Source organism: Trachinotus anak, unplaced genomic scaffold (assembly GCF_046630095.1).
Source record: "Trachinotus anak isolate AG129_WGS33_773 ecotype Australia unplaced genomic scaffold, CSIRO_AGI_Tana_v1 ptg000018l, whole genome shotgun sequence".
Classification (NCBI taxonomy): domain Eukaryota; kingdom Metazoa; phylum Chordata; class Actinopteri; order Carangiformes; family Carangidae; genus Trachinotus; species Trachinotus anak.
In genome coordinates this window covers 1,194,709-1,210,531 of record NW_027273869.1, presented here as the reverse complement: position 1 = coordinate 1,210,531, position 15,823 = coordinate 1,194,709, and the positions used below count along the sequence as shown (strand labels likewise).

Below are 15,823 nucleotides of genomic sequence, written 5' to 3'. Positions count from 1 at the left end.
AAAGTCCCCATAGCTAACTGTGATGCATTCAAGAAACATGAACATTTGAAGAATCGAAATGTTTCCCTTTTTAGTAAACATTCTTGTAATATCCACTCTATATCCACTGTGTGATATACCAGTAGAGTAGATGTAGTTTATACACGCTTCTACTACTTATAACTTAAAAAAAAAGAGGATGGTGGAGTTGATGCGTTGAATGCGACACGGGTCTATTCCGGAAGATAACATCGCGAGAAGATGTGTTTCCGGAAGACGTGGCTGTTGCTGCAGTGGCAGCTGTCATCCAAATTATTTTAAGAGAAGCACTTGAATAGCATATATAATATTTTCTCTACTTCTGTTTTACCTTTGCCTGTTTATTCGACGTCAGGATGATTTCGCTAACGGACTCCCAAAGTAAGAGCCTTATTATTTGTGCATCTCTGTGGGTTTCTGCCATTTCTATCAAACCGGCTTTATTTGAGCTGCAGCAGTTGGCTAACTAGCAGTTAGCAGCCAGTGCTAGGAAAGTTAGCTGTGATTTTTCTATCTTGCCATGCCATGCACTGTGGCCGAAATAGCTAACAGCTAACTCTTACTACATACCTGTGTTGTGTAGCCAGTGGTAAGCCCATGATTTGACAGTAATGTTCAGTTATGTTGTGATTCCAAACCTCAGAAGCTTTGACCAGCTTCAAACACAGAGTGAACAACGGAGCTCTTGTGGAAGCTGCAGTGAAATCACTATTTTCATTTCTACTGTGATCCTTTTTAGAAGCATTACTGTTTATTTGTTAACTTAATTGCTTTCATATGAAATAGTGGAATACTTGTACACTTAACAAACAATGACACGCAGGACAAAGCTTCTTTGACACTGTGTCCTGTTTTTATCATGTTTTTATCTAGATGAAGAACATGGCCTGAAATCATTACCTGATTGTCAAGAAGTTATGGTTGACTTGGTCACATATAATAATGTGATAAACAATCAAGACAATTTACGGTCCACCATATGGTGGTCAGTCACATTTTAATAGTCTCATTTTAAGGACACCCAGCTGTACATTGTATTATAAGAGCTAAGTGACAAACTCAGACAGGATGATTTAAATTAACTGTGGTATGTGTATGCCCTGCAGAGATTGGGATGGGATTAACAGGCTTCGGCGTGTTTTTCCTCTTCTTCGGGATGATCCTGTTCTTTGACAAAGCACTGCTGGCCATTGGAAATGTGAGTGTTGCCACTTCATTGAACTGATGTTATCTCTGCAACTTTCTTTCCTCTGTGTTACCTGGTGTTGGCACTGGTTTTTCAGGCATTCAGGTCTGATGGACAGAATCTGTAGTATGTAATATATCCATAACGTATTCAGCCACGTGCTATCATAAAACACACAGGCTGGTAATTTTCCAGGGTTGGATATCCCCTTCATAGTTTGCTATTGACAAATGGTGACCACCCACCTGGTTTACAGTGCTGATAAAGTCAGTCCAAGTAAGAGCCAGCGCAAGAAACGTGTCTGACACCATGTTTGTACATTTCTGCATAAGTATAAGCACACACTAGCATAAGGCCAGCAGTGTCAGAAGTGGCTAAATGGCATGATCTTTCAAGGCCAGACTGAGTTAACCCTGATGACATCACCATGTCTGCCTGTAAAGCACTTTGTGTTTGCAAGAAATAAGAGTGTTGTAGTGTTTTAAGTGTTCTATATAAATAGTGCCATCTAAATCAATTTTACTCTTGTTATAATGACAACACCAGGGTTATTGTATTTTATCAGGCTTGACAAATCTCCAGAGCCAAAATGTCAGTTTCACAATTGGGCCAGCACACAGAGGACAGTGAGGTATTAGTGCATCTCCAATATCTTTGTATCTTATATAATACATGATTTTGCTTTATCTGCTGAGCTTTCCTCTGAACTGAATTTGATGTAGGTTGTTTTTAGGTAGCTGGTTACACAACTATAATTAATCAACAACAGTAAGGAAATTCCCATCTCTTGTCCTTATATTGATACTTGCATCAGCCAGTGCTTTCTTGCAGTCTGGCTGGATGCTGTGCACAAGGTGCAGCAGAAAAGGTCAAACTATTCTAAGTATACTCTCTAATGTTGTTCCACTCTTCTTTATTGCTGTAGATCCTGTTTGTTGCTGGACTTGCTTTCGTCATTGGGCTGGAGAGGACCTTTCGCTTCTTCTTCCAGAAGCACAAGATGAAGGCCACCGGTTTTTTCCTGGGGGGCGTGTTTGTGGTGCTGATTGGCTGGCCCATCATCGGAGTGGTGCTGGAGATCTATGGCTTCTTTCTGTTGTTCAGGTAAGAGGAAACAAATGAGGCACAAGCTGAGAAACAGAGAGAGCAAACTGTGTTGGAATTTCCCATCAAATAGTGAAGATTATATAAAAATGTCCATGTGTTCTTAGTTTCCACATCAAACAGGATGTACATGTGGACATCCTGCTAGGGTTACAGTTTTTCAAGTCTGTCTAAAAACAGCAGTCAGGAGCCCATATCAACACTGAAACCTGAACATTTGTGAACCTATTATTTAATAGTGGGAGGGACATTACTTGAGTGATTTCACTGAAAGTCCAAAGGCTCAGACCTAATACACTATCTAAATCCTTGACACAGGCCAACAAGACCTTGACTGGTGTTGCCCACCACCACAGAGACTGTTCCCCTGTAGTGGTACTTATCACCTAGAAGAAGAGATGATTGTCCCACACATTGCATCCTGCCACCCAAGTATATCAGTGGCAGGTGTAAAGAGGCAGTGAAGTCAGAGTAATACTGTGCTGTTTTACCTGATAAACTATTTGTCACTTGTACTTTACACTGAACTGTGAGGACAACATGGTGATTTCTGACGTCACAAGTGGTCTGAAAGAATACACCCCTAGTTTTGTTTTGTGTTTGACCTGGGAAGGTCAAATCTTGGAAGAAGATGGAGGTTCAGTCAAGCTTCCAGTTCCTCCAAACAGCCCTCCCTCAGGATGATTCAGAACCCAAACTGAGACTTGATTAGGAATGGTTCAGTGCTCCAAATATAATGAATATTGCAGCAGCTAAGACAGAACACTCAGGTACAATTTGTTATTTGTGATTGTAAATTTAGTTGTTATTTGTTAATTGACTCTGTTCTTGACCAAGATTCAGTTTTCTATCTGTATCTCATGTCCTTTTGTTTCCCCATCCCTCACTCTCTCTGTCACTTTCATTACATCCAGGGGTTTCTTCCCAGTTGTAGTAGGCTTTATCAGAAGAATACCTGTCCTGGGCTCCATCCTAAACCTGCCGTTCATCAGTGCAGTGAGTATTATCTGGTGCTGCAGCAACCCTGCAGCTCTGCTATGTTTACACGCAGCATGGCTCATTTTTGTTCATTAATCACCCTGTTCAAACACCACAATCACAACACACTAACTCAGCTGCCCCAGTCAGATGACAGCTCAGCTCCTGCACATCCCAGCTGCTCAATCAGAGACTGCCTGTAGTTACTGAGCAGGTGAATTCAACACAATAGTGATATTCCAACATGAAAAAGGCAGTTTTAGAAATGAAATGATGTCAAGGTGATCTACACTTAAACTTCGGTCTTAAAGGTGTATAGATGGCCTGTCACTGTGAGAGGTAGCAGACACACAGTTAGTTTTGTGGCTAATGAACATGCTCCACCATGCTGTTGTGTGGGAAGCTTTGTTTTGAGGTAAATGTTTCTCTGTCTGTGTTTTTTTTTTTTTTTCCTTTTCTTTTCTTTTCTTTTCTTTTCTTTTTAAAGCCTTCGTAAGGCTCTGAGGACAATCAGCAGTCGTGGTCAGTCACTGCCGATTTTCCCTTGCATGCTAACATATTAAACACGCTTACAATATTCAGAAGACCAATGTCTCATGAATCATAAGGAAAGCATATATTTTTGTTCAGGGAGTGGTACCTTTTCTAATTTATTTATTTGACTTTAAAGGCACACACCACAGATAATATGGTGATTTTTGAATTGCTCAATACTGAGACAAATTTTCCTCTATTTTATAAACTATTCAAAAAACAAGTTGTCCAAGTTATTCATTCAATGCTACTTTCAACATCTTTGCAGATTTTTTTCTGAACTTTTTTTTTGACAATAGTTGGTGATCTACAATAGCTAGAAAACAAAATGGTACCATGTAGAGTTGTTCTGATTCTGATGCTAGTATTGGAATTGCCTCAGAAGTAAATTAAAATTACTTCTGACGAAGGTCGAGATGGAACAAAACGTTATGATGACTCATATACTTGTGATGCTGAGCAAGAGCAGTGTGTGAGATCTTCTTTCTTTTGAGATGACATTACCCAACACATCTGGATCAGATCTCTGGATGTGCAAATATCCTCACTGAGATAATAATGCATCTAAAAGCAGAAATCTGATGAGATGGGGGTCTGTGGTCTAATTTGTCACTTTGACCTTGACATGAAAAAGTTTGAGAACCACTGCTATAAACAAATGATTTAAACAGCATTTGTATATGACTGAATCTGCCCCAAGTTGATAACTCTAACAATGGTCACCATACACAGCTTGTATGGTTAAAAAAAAAAAACACTTACAAAGGGTTTAATCTGAGCCATATAACAATGACAGCAATGATATCACATCCATACAGGGTTAGTAATACATAGCTGTTAAAATGTTTTAACACATTAGTGTCAGGTCGGTACTCGGTATCAATCAATACCAATATCATTAAGGAAACACTGGGATTGGAACATCTCTGTTAGCATGCTAACTCACTGACATTAACTGGTAGTTAGCAGGCTAGCTAGCTTGGTAGCTAACAAGACAGAAATTTAAAATAGTTTATTCAACAGACAACAACTGATTGACAATCAGCACCAAATAATGAATGTGTTGTGAGACCAGTTTGAAACAGTCCACCTGAGTCTCACACGTCACACCTCATGTACAATGACTTCATCATCTGAAATTCTTGTTGTTTTAAGTAATAACCATTTAGTACAGAATGAAATCTGCACTCAGACAAAATTTTTCAACATGCTCACAAATTTGATAAATCAAATGTCTAAATGACAAAATAACCAAAAGTGTCAGGAGCAAATTCTGTTTGTCCTGTTCACCTGTGGTGTGTCTCTGTAAGTCATGCATGCTTTCCTATAGACATGTTTCAGGAGACTGGCTAGACAGTGCAGTGCAGCAGAATCACTCTCACACTTTGCATCTCATTGACAGCTCCAGGTCTGTGTCAGATCTTTACACATGAGGAGGACGACAGTTAACACGGTTTCTTTCTTTTCTTTCAGTATGTGGACAAAGTGGGCGAGAGCAACACCATGGTATAACAGTGACTTTTTGTACAGCTAGCTGTTTGAATACAGCAGGTTTTATAAAGCAACACAATCTCTTATTTGGCTGATTGAAAGCAGCTAAGGTTATATGTTCAGATCCCTCCCTCCTCCAGCAGGCAAAGACTGCTTTCTGTCTATCTGTGATTTCACTGGTCGGCGCTACCAATCAAAGGTTCATAAGCGCATCACACCACCAGTCTGTTACTAAAGGATGGAGTTACTAAGGTCACTACAATAAATATTTCAAATGCTATTGATCCCCTCACCGTCGAGTGCATCTGGCATGATAATGGAGGATGGAAGACTCCCTCAAAGCCTCATCGACTGAGGACTTGCTTACTCCGTGGAGAAAACAGACAAAACTACCCCCCTCCACATTGATGAGAAGTGGACCGACAGCTTGCCATGTTGTCATGTTTCTGTGCCTGTGCTTTAACTTTATTTGGACAAAAGCTTTTAAGTCCAGCATTTTGTCTCTTTGCAGTTACCCTGTGACACTTTGTCTCTTGCAGCTATCTGAATACCAAATGTGGCTATTGTAAAATTTCCCCATTGTTACATGTCATTTCTGTTTGTGCTTGGCTAATGAGTACTTAAGTATAAATTATTTTTTAAATGATCAGTGCTTGACTTTATGTATAGTGAGGGGCTATGGGATCATATTAGTATTTGTGAATTGTTTTACCCCATAAACATTTGACTGTGTTGACTATTAAAGTCTGGTCACACCAGAAAGGCAGCAGCTAACTCCTGATGACCCATGGATGGTGAAGTTCATCCAGGTGGTGCTACTACTCACAAGGCTGTAGCTGATGATCTAACCGCTAACATGCCAAGAACATGCTAGCGCTAGTCAGTCACAAAAGCTCTCCAAGATAGCTGGTTTGCTAACTGTCCATAGTAAGATAGGTAGCTGAGTTGCTAACTGGAAACCACTAGGATCTCATCAGAGGAGCCTGATCCCACTGAGGCCGAGGAGGTTCCTACTCTATTTTAAGGCAAGAGGGATATGAAACTGTAAAAAAGAGTAATTGACTGAAATAAACCATTAGCAAATTTCATTTATAAAAAGTTGACAGGCTCCTGCTAATCTGTCAGTGTCCAAAACACCTAAAAATGCTCCGAAGGCGGTCTTCCTCCCTGACCAATCAACAACCAGAACACAATATTTACTTTGCGTTGGTCCCTTGATAATTTACATATATTTTACTGTGCTCTCCACCACTGTTGTACATGAGTGTGACAAACTGGTGGTAAAGCAACAGTCACACAGGAGCAGCATATCAGAGAAGAAACCCACTTTAAAACAAATCGCTAAAAACATTTTTTCAGATACGTTTCCCTTTTTTTATCCAGCAGTAGCTAGCTACTTGTGTTAGCCAATGTAATAGATAGTGCTTTTATACAGCTGGAGGAAGAGGAGATGCATTGTCCATTTCTACAGTCATTTGGGCAGTCTGGCTTTCCATTCCCTCAAAATTCAGAATCGTGACGATTATATCCTGCCGCTTGCCACAAACAGCAGCAACTCAACTGAAATGATTTGATTTCCTTTAAACTTTAGTTGTTAAAAATGCTGGTGTGACCTTTTGTCCTCTTCTCCAGAGCATATTAGTGGTTTTTGGTCTTCCGATCTTCCAAGCTGCCATCGTTTTCACTTCATTTTGGTACACCGCTACCAGAGATTTAAAATTTGCTACATATTGCTAGTCATTTTTATTGACAGGATAGCTTGTGATGATAGCATGATAGCCTTTGCTTTGTTAAATGAAAGAAAAGGTACAAAAAGGTATCAAAAAAAGTATTGCTCTGTGTTGGTGCTGAATCTTCTCACTGACAAAATTTTCAAACAAGTCCCAACTTTTGAAAACTCATCCTTGTTTCAGTTAAAATCTTAACATTTAAGATTTAAGAATTCGCAAAGTAGCAACTTTTTTGATGCCAGAGGCCAAATCTGTATTTTTGAAGAAGAATGTTTCCTTCAAAAGTTCTTAAATATATATATACAGAAACATGGTTATATGAGCAGCATGTTTTTAATCTCTGCAAGATGTTTTCACAGTTTACTAACCAGAACTTTATGAAAATAGTCAGTGATGTGAGTGTAAACCATTTTTTAGCATAGTTCTGGTTTATTTAAACTTGGACCCTATTAAAGTCTATGAAACTATGGAAATAAGACTCCAGTGGTAATAAACATCCTGTGGACTCAAACATGTAAAACACTGGTATGATCCTTCAAAACGGAAAGGTCTCCCTTGATTTCAGAGTATTCATAGTTGAGCAGATTCACGCAGGTTTTAAATGTTCACATTCTCCTGTTTTCATTTGTTTTTGAAAGAAAATTTTTCTTCAGTCACCAGAGCTGAGTGAGTCCATTCTTCATCTGTGAGCCTCTCTGTTCAGAGCGTAGAGAAAGCTGAATTCACCTGTGAAATGTTTTGCTCTATGGCAATTTTGTAAATATACTATAGAAGTTAGCTTTGTATCTGCCATCCATGTTGTTGGTAATTTACTCTTGTTACTGATTCTCTACAACATCTGACATCCATATATCCTAGAAATACATAAAGCTCAAGCAGTGGAGTAACTTACCCAAAGGGAAAAGTGGAGGAGAAAGAGTAGAAGAGGTGTAGCAGAAATGAGCCCAGGGAATCATCCATCACAATGGCAACAAATCACAGGACAAACCTGAATGAAATGAAATTTAAATATTAAAGATGTGTGGATTATCCAGCTGTAAAAAAACTATGCTGCACTGCTAACCTGCTTCATAGCAAGTTAACTTCACATGATCATATCAGCGCCTGCCGACAGCCTGACCAATCAGATCACAGGAAACACGGAGTCCCAACGTGGACAAATGAGTTTACAATAAAGTGGCAAATAATAAACATCACTAGATATATTTATAGATCAGACCTATCGTTTTGCTGTTGCAGGTTTCTGGTTTTAAAACAGAGTTTCTAACAAATTATGAAATTATTAAATACACAATAACCATAAAAGCGCTGAGTGGTTAGGCCACATACCAAAAGTTAAAACTCTGTGAGCAGCGAGACCGTGGTGCTCTGTTGTTACAAAAATAATCCACACAGTGTAAAATATTTCCCATGATTGTCAATCCAACACGCCAGTCAGACTGAACCACCTTCTCTTCCTCTCTCCTCTCCTCCATCTCTGCAGCAGACATTATACTTATATAAATATACTTAACTATACTAAAGATAAATAGAAATACTGTCCTGAACCCTTGCTACCAATGCTAGCACTCGTTTACAGTCCTTATCCTTTACAGTGTATCCTTACTTTAATATTTGGAAATTATTTCCAGAGGTTATACAGCTTCTTATCGTCATGTGATCATATTGTTAACATTTCACCTGATGGAATATCACTCTCTGCTGTCACTTTGACCAGATGTACCTGCAGGTATCACTATTTCATCTCATATGACATGATTCAACCAACTCCACCTCTTTTACATGTACACACTCGTAGCTGGAGGTTAACCCAGACGTCCTACATCCAGCCCTACTCCTATCTCCCTCTGGATGTCTGAGCTCCTTACCCTGTCTGTAAAGGTGAGCCCAGACACCTGGAGGAAGCTCCATACATCTGCGGTCTCATTCTGAGGTGGTGAGGAGGGGTGAAATTTAGATCAACTGGTAAATCAACCAAGGAACGCGATGCCAGTATTGTTCTGGTTGTTGAAGATGTCTCTGTTGTAGCATCATTCTACATGTTTGACCAATAAAATATATAAAAAAATTAATTAAATTGGTATAAGAGATCCCATTTTCTATATAGCGACCTCCCTCTTTCCTCTCAAAAACAGAGAAGGAACCTCCTCTGCCTCTATGGACCAGCCTCCTCGGGTTTATAAGAGATATCATGTAATGGGCAGGATGAACAGGAGTGACTACAGCAATCAAGAACTGTTCAAAGTTCATATTTTCCTGGGACTATTGTTTTAAGACAGACTTGAAAAATAGTGAACCTGTCCTTTAAGTGCAGGGTAGGAGGTGTTGTGTGACCACGTCTCAGGGCTAAAGTGTTAATATCTGTTGTGAACGGTCCGACTCAAAGATGAGGGTGAAGAGCTGTACAAACATGGCAATAATGGCACACTTCCTCGGAGACATTTATGCTGTTGCACTTGGTTGTTCACATGAAAACTGATGCAAAGTTGTGTGAAAAATGAAGAAGTTCACACCCTGCCCACTTTCACACCTGCACACACCTGGCTGTCAGTGAGGAGAGTGGCTGACAGTGTGGAGAGGGCTTTGGCAGCATGTAGACCTTCAAGTGGGAAATGCACAGAAAATATTAACCAATAAATTAATAAAAATTAGGAACAATGATAATATCTACCATTTTTTTTCTGGTGCCTGTAGTGGACTGGTGTGTGGGGGAACTCATGATCACACCCAGCAGCTTATGCTAAAATAAAAATAATAATTCTTACCGTATCAATATTGTACCTGGTCTGATATGATGTTCATATCCAGCCAGCTGTTCATAGTTCTGGCAGACTATGAATGTTTCGTTACTGGTTAACCTACTTTTTAGGCTCAGATGGGGACTTGAGATCTACTGTACTTTTGCCTGAGGTTTCAGCAGCCAATGTTTTTCTGAAAATTAAACATCCCCCTAGTGTATGACTGTAACAACTTCAGTCATAATCAACCTGACTTTAGTATTTATACGTCTGACAGCAATGGAAAACACAAGTCAACTCAAAATGCAATTACATTTTTTAAATTTTTGTCATGTTTTTAATGTTGTTTTGTGGTGTTTTTTATTGATAATGCGGAAGGAAACTGGAGCACTGGGAGTAAACCTGCACCAACACAGGAAGTATAGAAACCCCACACAGCAAAGACTGAGGCTGGGAATCCAACCCTGGCCTTTGCTGCGAGGCCACAGTGTGAAGCACTGAGGCACCGTGCGGCCCTGGACGTTTCTCACAGCAGACATTTTGACTTAAAACACAAGTGTGACTGAATTAGATTTACAATCAGTTGGCAGTTTATCAGTCCTGCAGGTGTTTCTGTCATATCCACCTCTTTTCTCTCAGTGAGAGATAACAGAAACAACTGTATAAATAATGGAGCTGTATCAACTGCTACTGTCAAAATGCTGCTGTGAGAAAGGTCTATTAATGGCTTTCATCTTGAAGGAAACAAGTTCTCTAGATTCTTGGATGTTTCTCTCCACCTCATCGACCTGCTTCAAGTCAGGTGAGGTGGAAGGTGTGACGATGTGTGAACCTATCAAATTATTTCCTTCATGATGAAGGGTGTGCTGTAGATGGGTTATGCAGAGTCATCATCATTAGGAGTGATGCACATGAAAGTCTTCCTTATTGCTTTTCTGAAAAACCTGGCAACTTTGGACTTCTTTGGCTTTAGAGTGAGCTGGGTTTTCAGATGGATCTGTAAGTACTTCACAACAGCATCATAAAAAGATGTGTCATCTGATGCTGCTGCAGCCTCCTGTAGTTTTTCTGGAGAGCCGAACTCCTTGAGAAGGTCTTTAATCAGGGCCTGGTTGAGTTTTTTCATCCTGTCTTGGGTTTTTGTGTCAGCAGAGCCACAGGTGTTGGTCTGAGCCTGCACCATGTCTGACAGATGCATGATGATGTCTGCAGTCTGGGTTCTGCTGGCGTTGACTGAGTCTTTTGTCATGAGCCATAGCAGAAGAGAAGTGAAGAAGTTATTGGTCATTTCCTCTCCTGTAGAAGAGGAGCTGTCAGCTGGCACTGCTGAGATTCCCTGAACTGGTTCTTCAGGGGTCGAATCCAGACTGGGGTGACATCCCTCCGGACTGTGGTCAGGCACTGGTGTAGGCTCAGGGCAGTTTTCACCAGATTCCTGTGAAGCCAACTTGTGTGAGCTCAACATAAGACTATCAACATGGTCTCTGTCATTCACGCCATCATCATCATCACCATCATCATCACTGAAGGATTCAGATAGTGCAGCCTCATAAGGTGGTGACCTCTGACCTGAAGGACAGGGTGTTGACAGGGGATAACTGTCTCTATCTTTGTCCATGTCTGGTGTCTCACTGAGCCATTTGAAGAGAACGTCATGCTCTGCAGTGATTCACGTTGCTCTGGTTCCTCTGGTTCAGGGATCTCTGGTGTTGACTCAGAGCTTTTATAGCTTTTTGTGGACTGTTTGTTGGCTGCCAACACTCTCCCAGGCACTGGGATTTCAGCTTTTTCAAATATCTTCTCAGACGTGGTAGCATTATGCCCCATGAGATGAAGAGAATTTGTGCTGGCCACTCAGAGCTGTTGATTACCTCAGATGCTATGGAGTTTACCTTCTGTGAAAGGTAAAAGTGCTGACAGGTAAAAGTGCTGACAGCTCTTCAGCACTTTGATATATGTCCTGTGGGACGTGAAGAGCGGCAGTAAAGCTACGAGAAAGGGAGTCTCCTAGACATATGTACAAAGATTTGCTTATATCAGCCTGAGATTCCCTGAGTAAGCTCTCCTCGATCACTGGTCTGACAATTCTCAGGACAATAGCAGAGAGTGTCTGAACCACTTCTGTACACAAATCAGTCAGCGTAGCTGAGTCCTGAGCCCCCTCAGCTAACATACTACACTGTACGTGGAGAATCTTTCAAAGTATTTTTTCACTATGGGCAGAAGAGCCTCTGATGTGATGACAGTACAGTTGTCCATTGTAGACAATTTTTGTTTCAGTTTGTTTGAAACTTCCTGTAAATGTTCTCATATGATCAATGATTTTTTATGCATATTCATATTCCTGTATAAAGTGTGCATTAAGATGTGATCAGTAGAAACTAGACTACAGCTCTGCCTTAACGCTTCAGCATTTTGTCGGACATACAGATTGACAAAGCTGTCACACAACCAAATAGAAAGCAATACCTTCTGTTATCTAAAATGTATTGTCTGGTTGTGTCACGTGGCATGAATTGGAGCACATCAACACTGCTCTCTTCCTACAGTTATATTAAACAGCACCACTTCATTTCTGAAAAAGCTCTTTTCTTCCAGAGATCCACAATGTGTCTGGTGCCCATCTTCCAAATGCCTTCTCAGCTGTTGTAAACACCCTGGCCACCTTCCTGCCTCAGTGTCTGGGAGCTGCCCAGACTCTTAATCATCTCCTTGTAAACTGGCATCAGTGACAGTAAAATCCAGGGACCCCAGCCTCACTCATTCTGCAGACGTTGGGTGATTCCATCCATTACTACTGGATGAATTCCAGCTCTCATCTATTGGTGTTCTGCTTCAGTGAGCACGGTGCAAACATATTAATATTCCCACAGGGCGGGGAAATATCACTGCTCCTATCGACAGTGACATCACCCAGAGCCAGGCCACATTTTACATTAACGGCCTGCAGCTCCAACCTGAGTGATTAAAACTAAGGGCCGCTGGAAGTGCTTATGGCGGTTGTTTTAATGCAGAAATATTTACAGGCTACCGCATTCCCCAACGAAAGGAGCAGCATTGATCGGTAGCTCTGTTCATTCACTCTCCCAACGCCCCCGTTTCATCATATTGGCGTGACCTATAGCTGCTGGCATCATGAAGGAGCGGAGCCGCCCCCCCCCCCCAGGATATAAATACGGAGCAGGACAGTGTGCAGTTACTCTGAGCCTGTTACTCCGTCTGCTCTGCTGGACGCCAGGCCCTTAGGACCTCTGACACAATGAAAGTAAGTACATGACTTTTGGTTTAACCGCTTTCACTTTTTTCTAGACGTGGTATCCAGAATTATTTGCAACCTAAAAAAAGTTAAAAACATTTTTCTCCAGGGCTGCTTTAAACACAATAACATTTTGATAAACGACTTATTCAAAATTTGAAGTGTTTTCAAATACTTTCTGGCATCACTTGACTGTCGATGAGTAACATCTTTTAAACAAAGCTCGTATCTACATTCACAGCCACAATATTTTTCAACGTTTAAAAGTTACTACATTAATTGAATCATTGCTCATGACGCGCCTGTTCTGTGCGTAATGCGTTAATTACGCACCAACATGCAGGTGTCAGATTGAGTCTTTGCTGCTTTCTCTCCCACAGGGCTTGAGGACCATCACGATCACTTATGTGCTCACCCTTTTACTCCTGGCGACGTTTATCTCACAGTCGTGGAGTGCGCCGAAGGTAAAGCTGCTTTATCTCTCTTCATGAAACTACTGACCGTGACGTTTTCACTCACTAACTGAAGAAAGGGCTCATAGTCTGAGAAAGACTGGATGTTAACGGACAGGAGGGCAGAATTAAAAGACAACAACAAAATCCTTTTCTTTTCTTCCTGAAGGGCTCCTTCCAGCGGAGAAACTGGACCCCGCAGGCCATGTTGTACCTGAAGGGCACACGTATGTATTTACCTTCTGATTACATGCCTGTATGGAGACCCAGAGTGTTCAGTATTAAATAAACAGGTGGAATAAATTGTCACATGAATGAATACACGCACATTATGTCATATAATTACATTATACATTTTTTCTGTTTTATTTCATAAGGTGAAGTTAATCAAGACAAACATGGCGCAGTTATGACTTTGTGATGAAGAGAGACTGTATGGGAAAGAGAGAGAGAGAGAGAGAGAGAGAGAGATGGCAATCATTGTGTGAAATAATAACAGCTGTAACCGAATTAAATACAACTCTCAATGTGAAAAGAATTAACTGAGTTTTAAAATGTATTGGATCATTTCACAGTGGCATGGTTATAATACATAACGTGTGTGTATTCATTTATGATATTGTTATCTATTTCTTCAATAAGTGAGCACTTGGGTCTCCAGATTTCTCTTAAGACAAGGAGATAAACTGGTATTGTAGCTATTTAAAGTCCTTTCTTATCTGGTTCTACCCAAAACTATTTTTTCTTTCCAGAGGGTCGCAGGTTCATCTCAGAGGACCGAAAAGAAGGAGATGTCTATGACACATTACACTTAGGTACACTTAATTAAAACAAAATATGTCACAGCCTCTTTTATTTGATTTGATATTTGATAATTAATAAGAAAGTTTCCCTAAATGTTTTCCAAAGCAGTCTGAGAGCTGGAATCAACATGAAGCGCACAGATAATGTGTGTTTGCTGTTTGTTCCCATCAGAGACCCGCAGTCAGAACACAGAGAAGCTGAGTGTGGACCAGGCAGCCACCGTCCTGCTCAACTACCTGCAGCAGGCCAGAGAGGGAGGTGAGAGCAACAGCTGTCCCAGCTGTTTATATGTATGTCTAACCCTATGTAAATTGTTGTATTATAAATCACATTTACCTTTATGTGTAGATAAAGCTGTGTTTGCACCTGTATTCAAAAGAACGCCATCTTTTACTCTCTTGACTGACAGTCAGTTCTAGTATTTTCTAGTATTTCCGAAAATCAAAATATCAAATTTAAGGATTTTTAGCCCAAAAAACGTGCAGAAGAGGAGGTAGTGCTTGTTTCAGTCCTCAGGAGTGCCTGGAGGTTTGGAGGTTGTTCAGCAGGGTCAGGGCTTCCTGCATCAAGCATAAGAAGCAAAACCCAGGGCAAAAAAATGTAAACAAAGCACCTGCTGCCGCTCATAAATCTCACTGCTGTGAGCACACCGTGAAAAGTGAGAGTGACCCAGTTGAGCACATCAGCATTTTTATTGAATCAGACCTTTTCCATCTGGATTTTGGCAAAATGTGATTTTGAAAAGTGAGGGGTCACCACCACTCCCACTAGAGATTATTGTGGTCCAACTGGATAACTATTACTATGACTAGTGGATAAGTACTGGATAACCCTCACTGTAACACCAGTGTCTGCAGTTCATTTATGTGCAGTTTTAATGGTTTTAAACTCAAAAACATCTGACCCCCCTCTCTGAGCACCTGCTTGACAAAGGTTTTGGATGCATTTTTAAAAGCCCCCCCCCCCCCCCCCCCTCCACCCTCCACCCCCCAACACACACACACACACACGAAAGTTTTTATTTGTCCTTTGCTTTGGCTTTATCGCAAGATCCATATTTTAGTTCCATGATTTAATGTTAATTTTCTCTCTCTCTTCTAGCTGATGAAAACCCAGACGAGGTGTATTTCCAGGAGCTGCCTGTGTGGAAGAGAGAATTCTTCTGATAGGCTTTCAGACATTTGTGAAGCTCCCAGAAAACCCCATGTTTGTTTTTGAATCTAAGTTGTTCGGTCCTGTGTGCAGGATACAAACAGCTGTTTTGTAAATATAAATTCTGTTTGAAATGTGATGTTTTAATAAAAAGAGGTTGAATTCATCAGTCTGGGATTCTCTGAGGTTTTACACTTCCTTCACAAAATGTGTCTCAATATCTTTCCGCTGATCACAAAGTGTAAGATAAGCGTACAGTAATTATAATGGCATATAAAGTATATAAATCATTCAAGATTATACTATATGAGCATGTAAATGAGGGACATCACCAGTTGCTAAATTGTCTTTCAGCATCAAATATTTACCCCCTTTTTATG

The 15,823-nt window shown here is 40.6% G+C and overlaps 2 protein-coding genes across 3 annotated transcripts; both read left to right on the top strand.

Annotated features, from left to right (window-relative positions):
* Window positions 1–237: 237 nt before the first annotated feature.
* On the top strand, window positions 238–7,697 carry golt1ba (golgi transport 1Ba). 2 transcript variants are annotated; one of them, XM_071501962.1, is made up of 6 exons: window positions 238–399; window positions 1,125–1,216; window positions 2,130–2,308; window positions 3,223–3,304; window positions 3,774–3,808; window positions 5,294–7,697. In XM_071501962.1, the coding sequence occupies exons 1-5, from the start codon at window positions 375–377 to the stop codon at window positions 3,780–3,782; spliced, it is 387 nt and encodes a 128-aa protein (XP_071358063.1). In that variant the 5' UTR covers window positions 238–374; the 3' UTR covers window positions 3,783–3,808; window positions 5,294–7,697. The 2 variants fall into 2 exon arrangements, with proteins under 2 accessions (XP_071358063.1, XP_071358062.1); XM_071501961.1 differs by lacking the exon at window positions 3,774–3,808.
* A 4,582-nt stretch (window positions 7,698–12,279) lies between these two features.
* On the top strand, window positions 12,280–15,620 carry spx (spexin hormone). Its single transcript, XM_071501964.1, has 6 exons — window positions 12,280–13,044; window positions 13,416–13,499; window positions 13,657–13,714; window positions 14,240–14,302; window positions 14,463–14,549; window positions 15,393–15,620. Exons 1-6 carry the CDS (start codon window positions 13,039–13,041, stop codon window positions 15,455–15,457), a joined length of 363 nt encoding a protein of 120 aa, XP_071358065.1. The 5' UTR covers window positions 12,280–13,038; the 3' UTR covers window positions 15,458–15,620.
* Window positions 15,621–15,823: the final 203 nt, after the last annotated feature.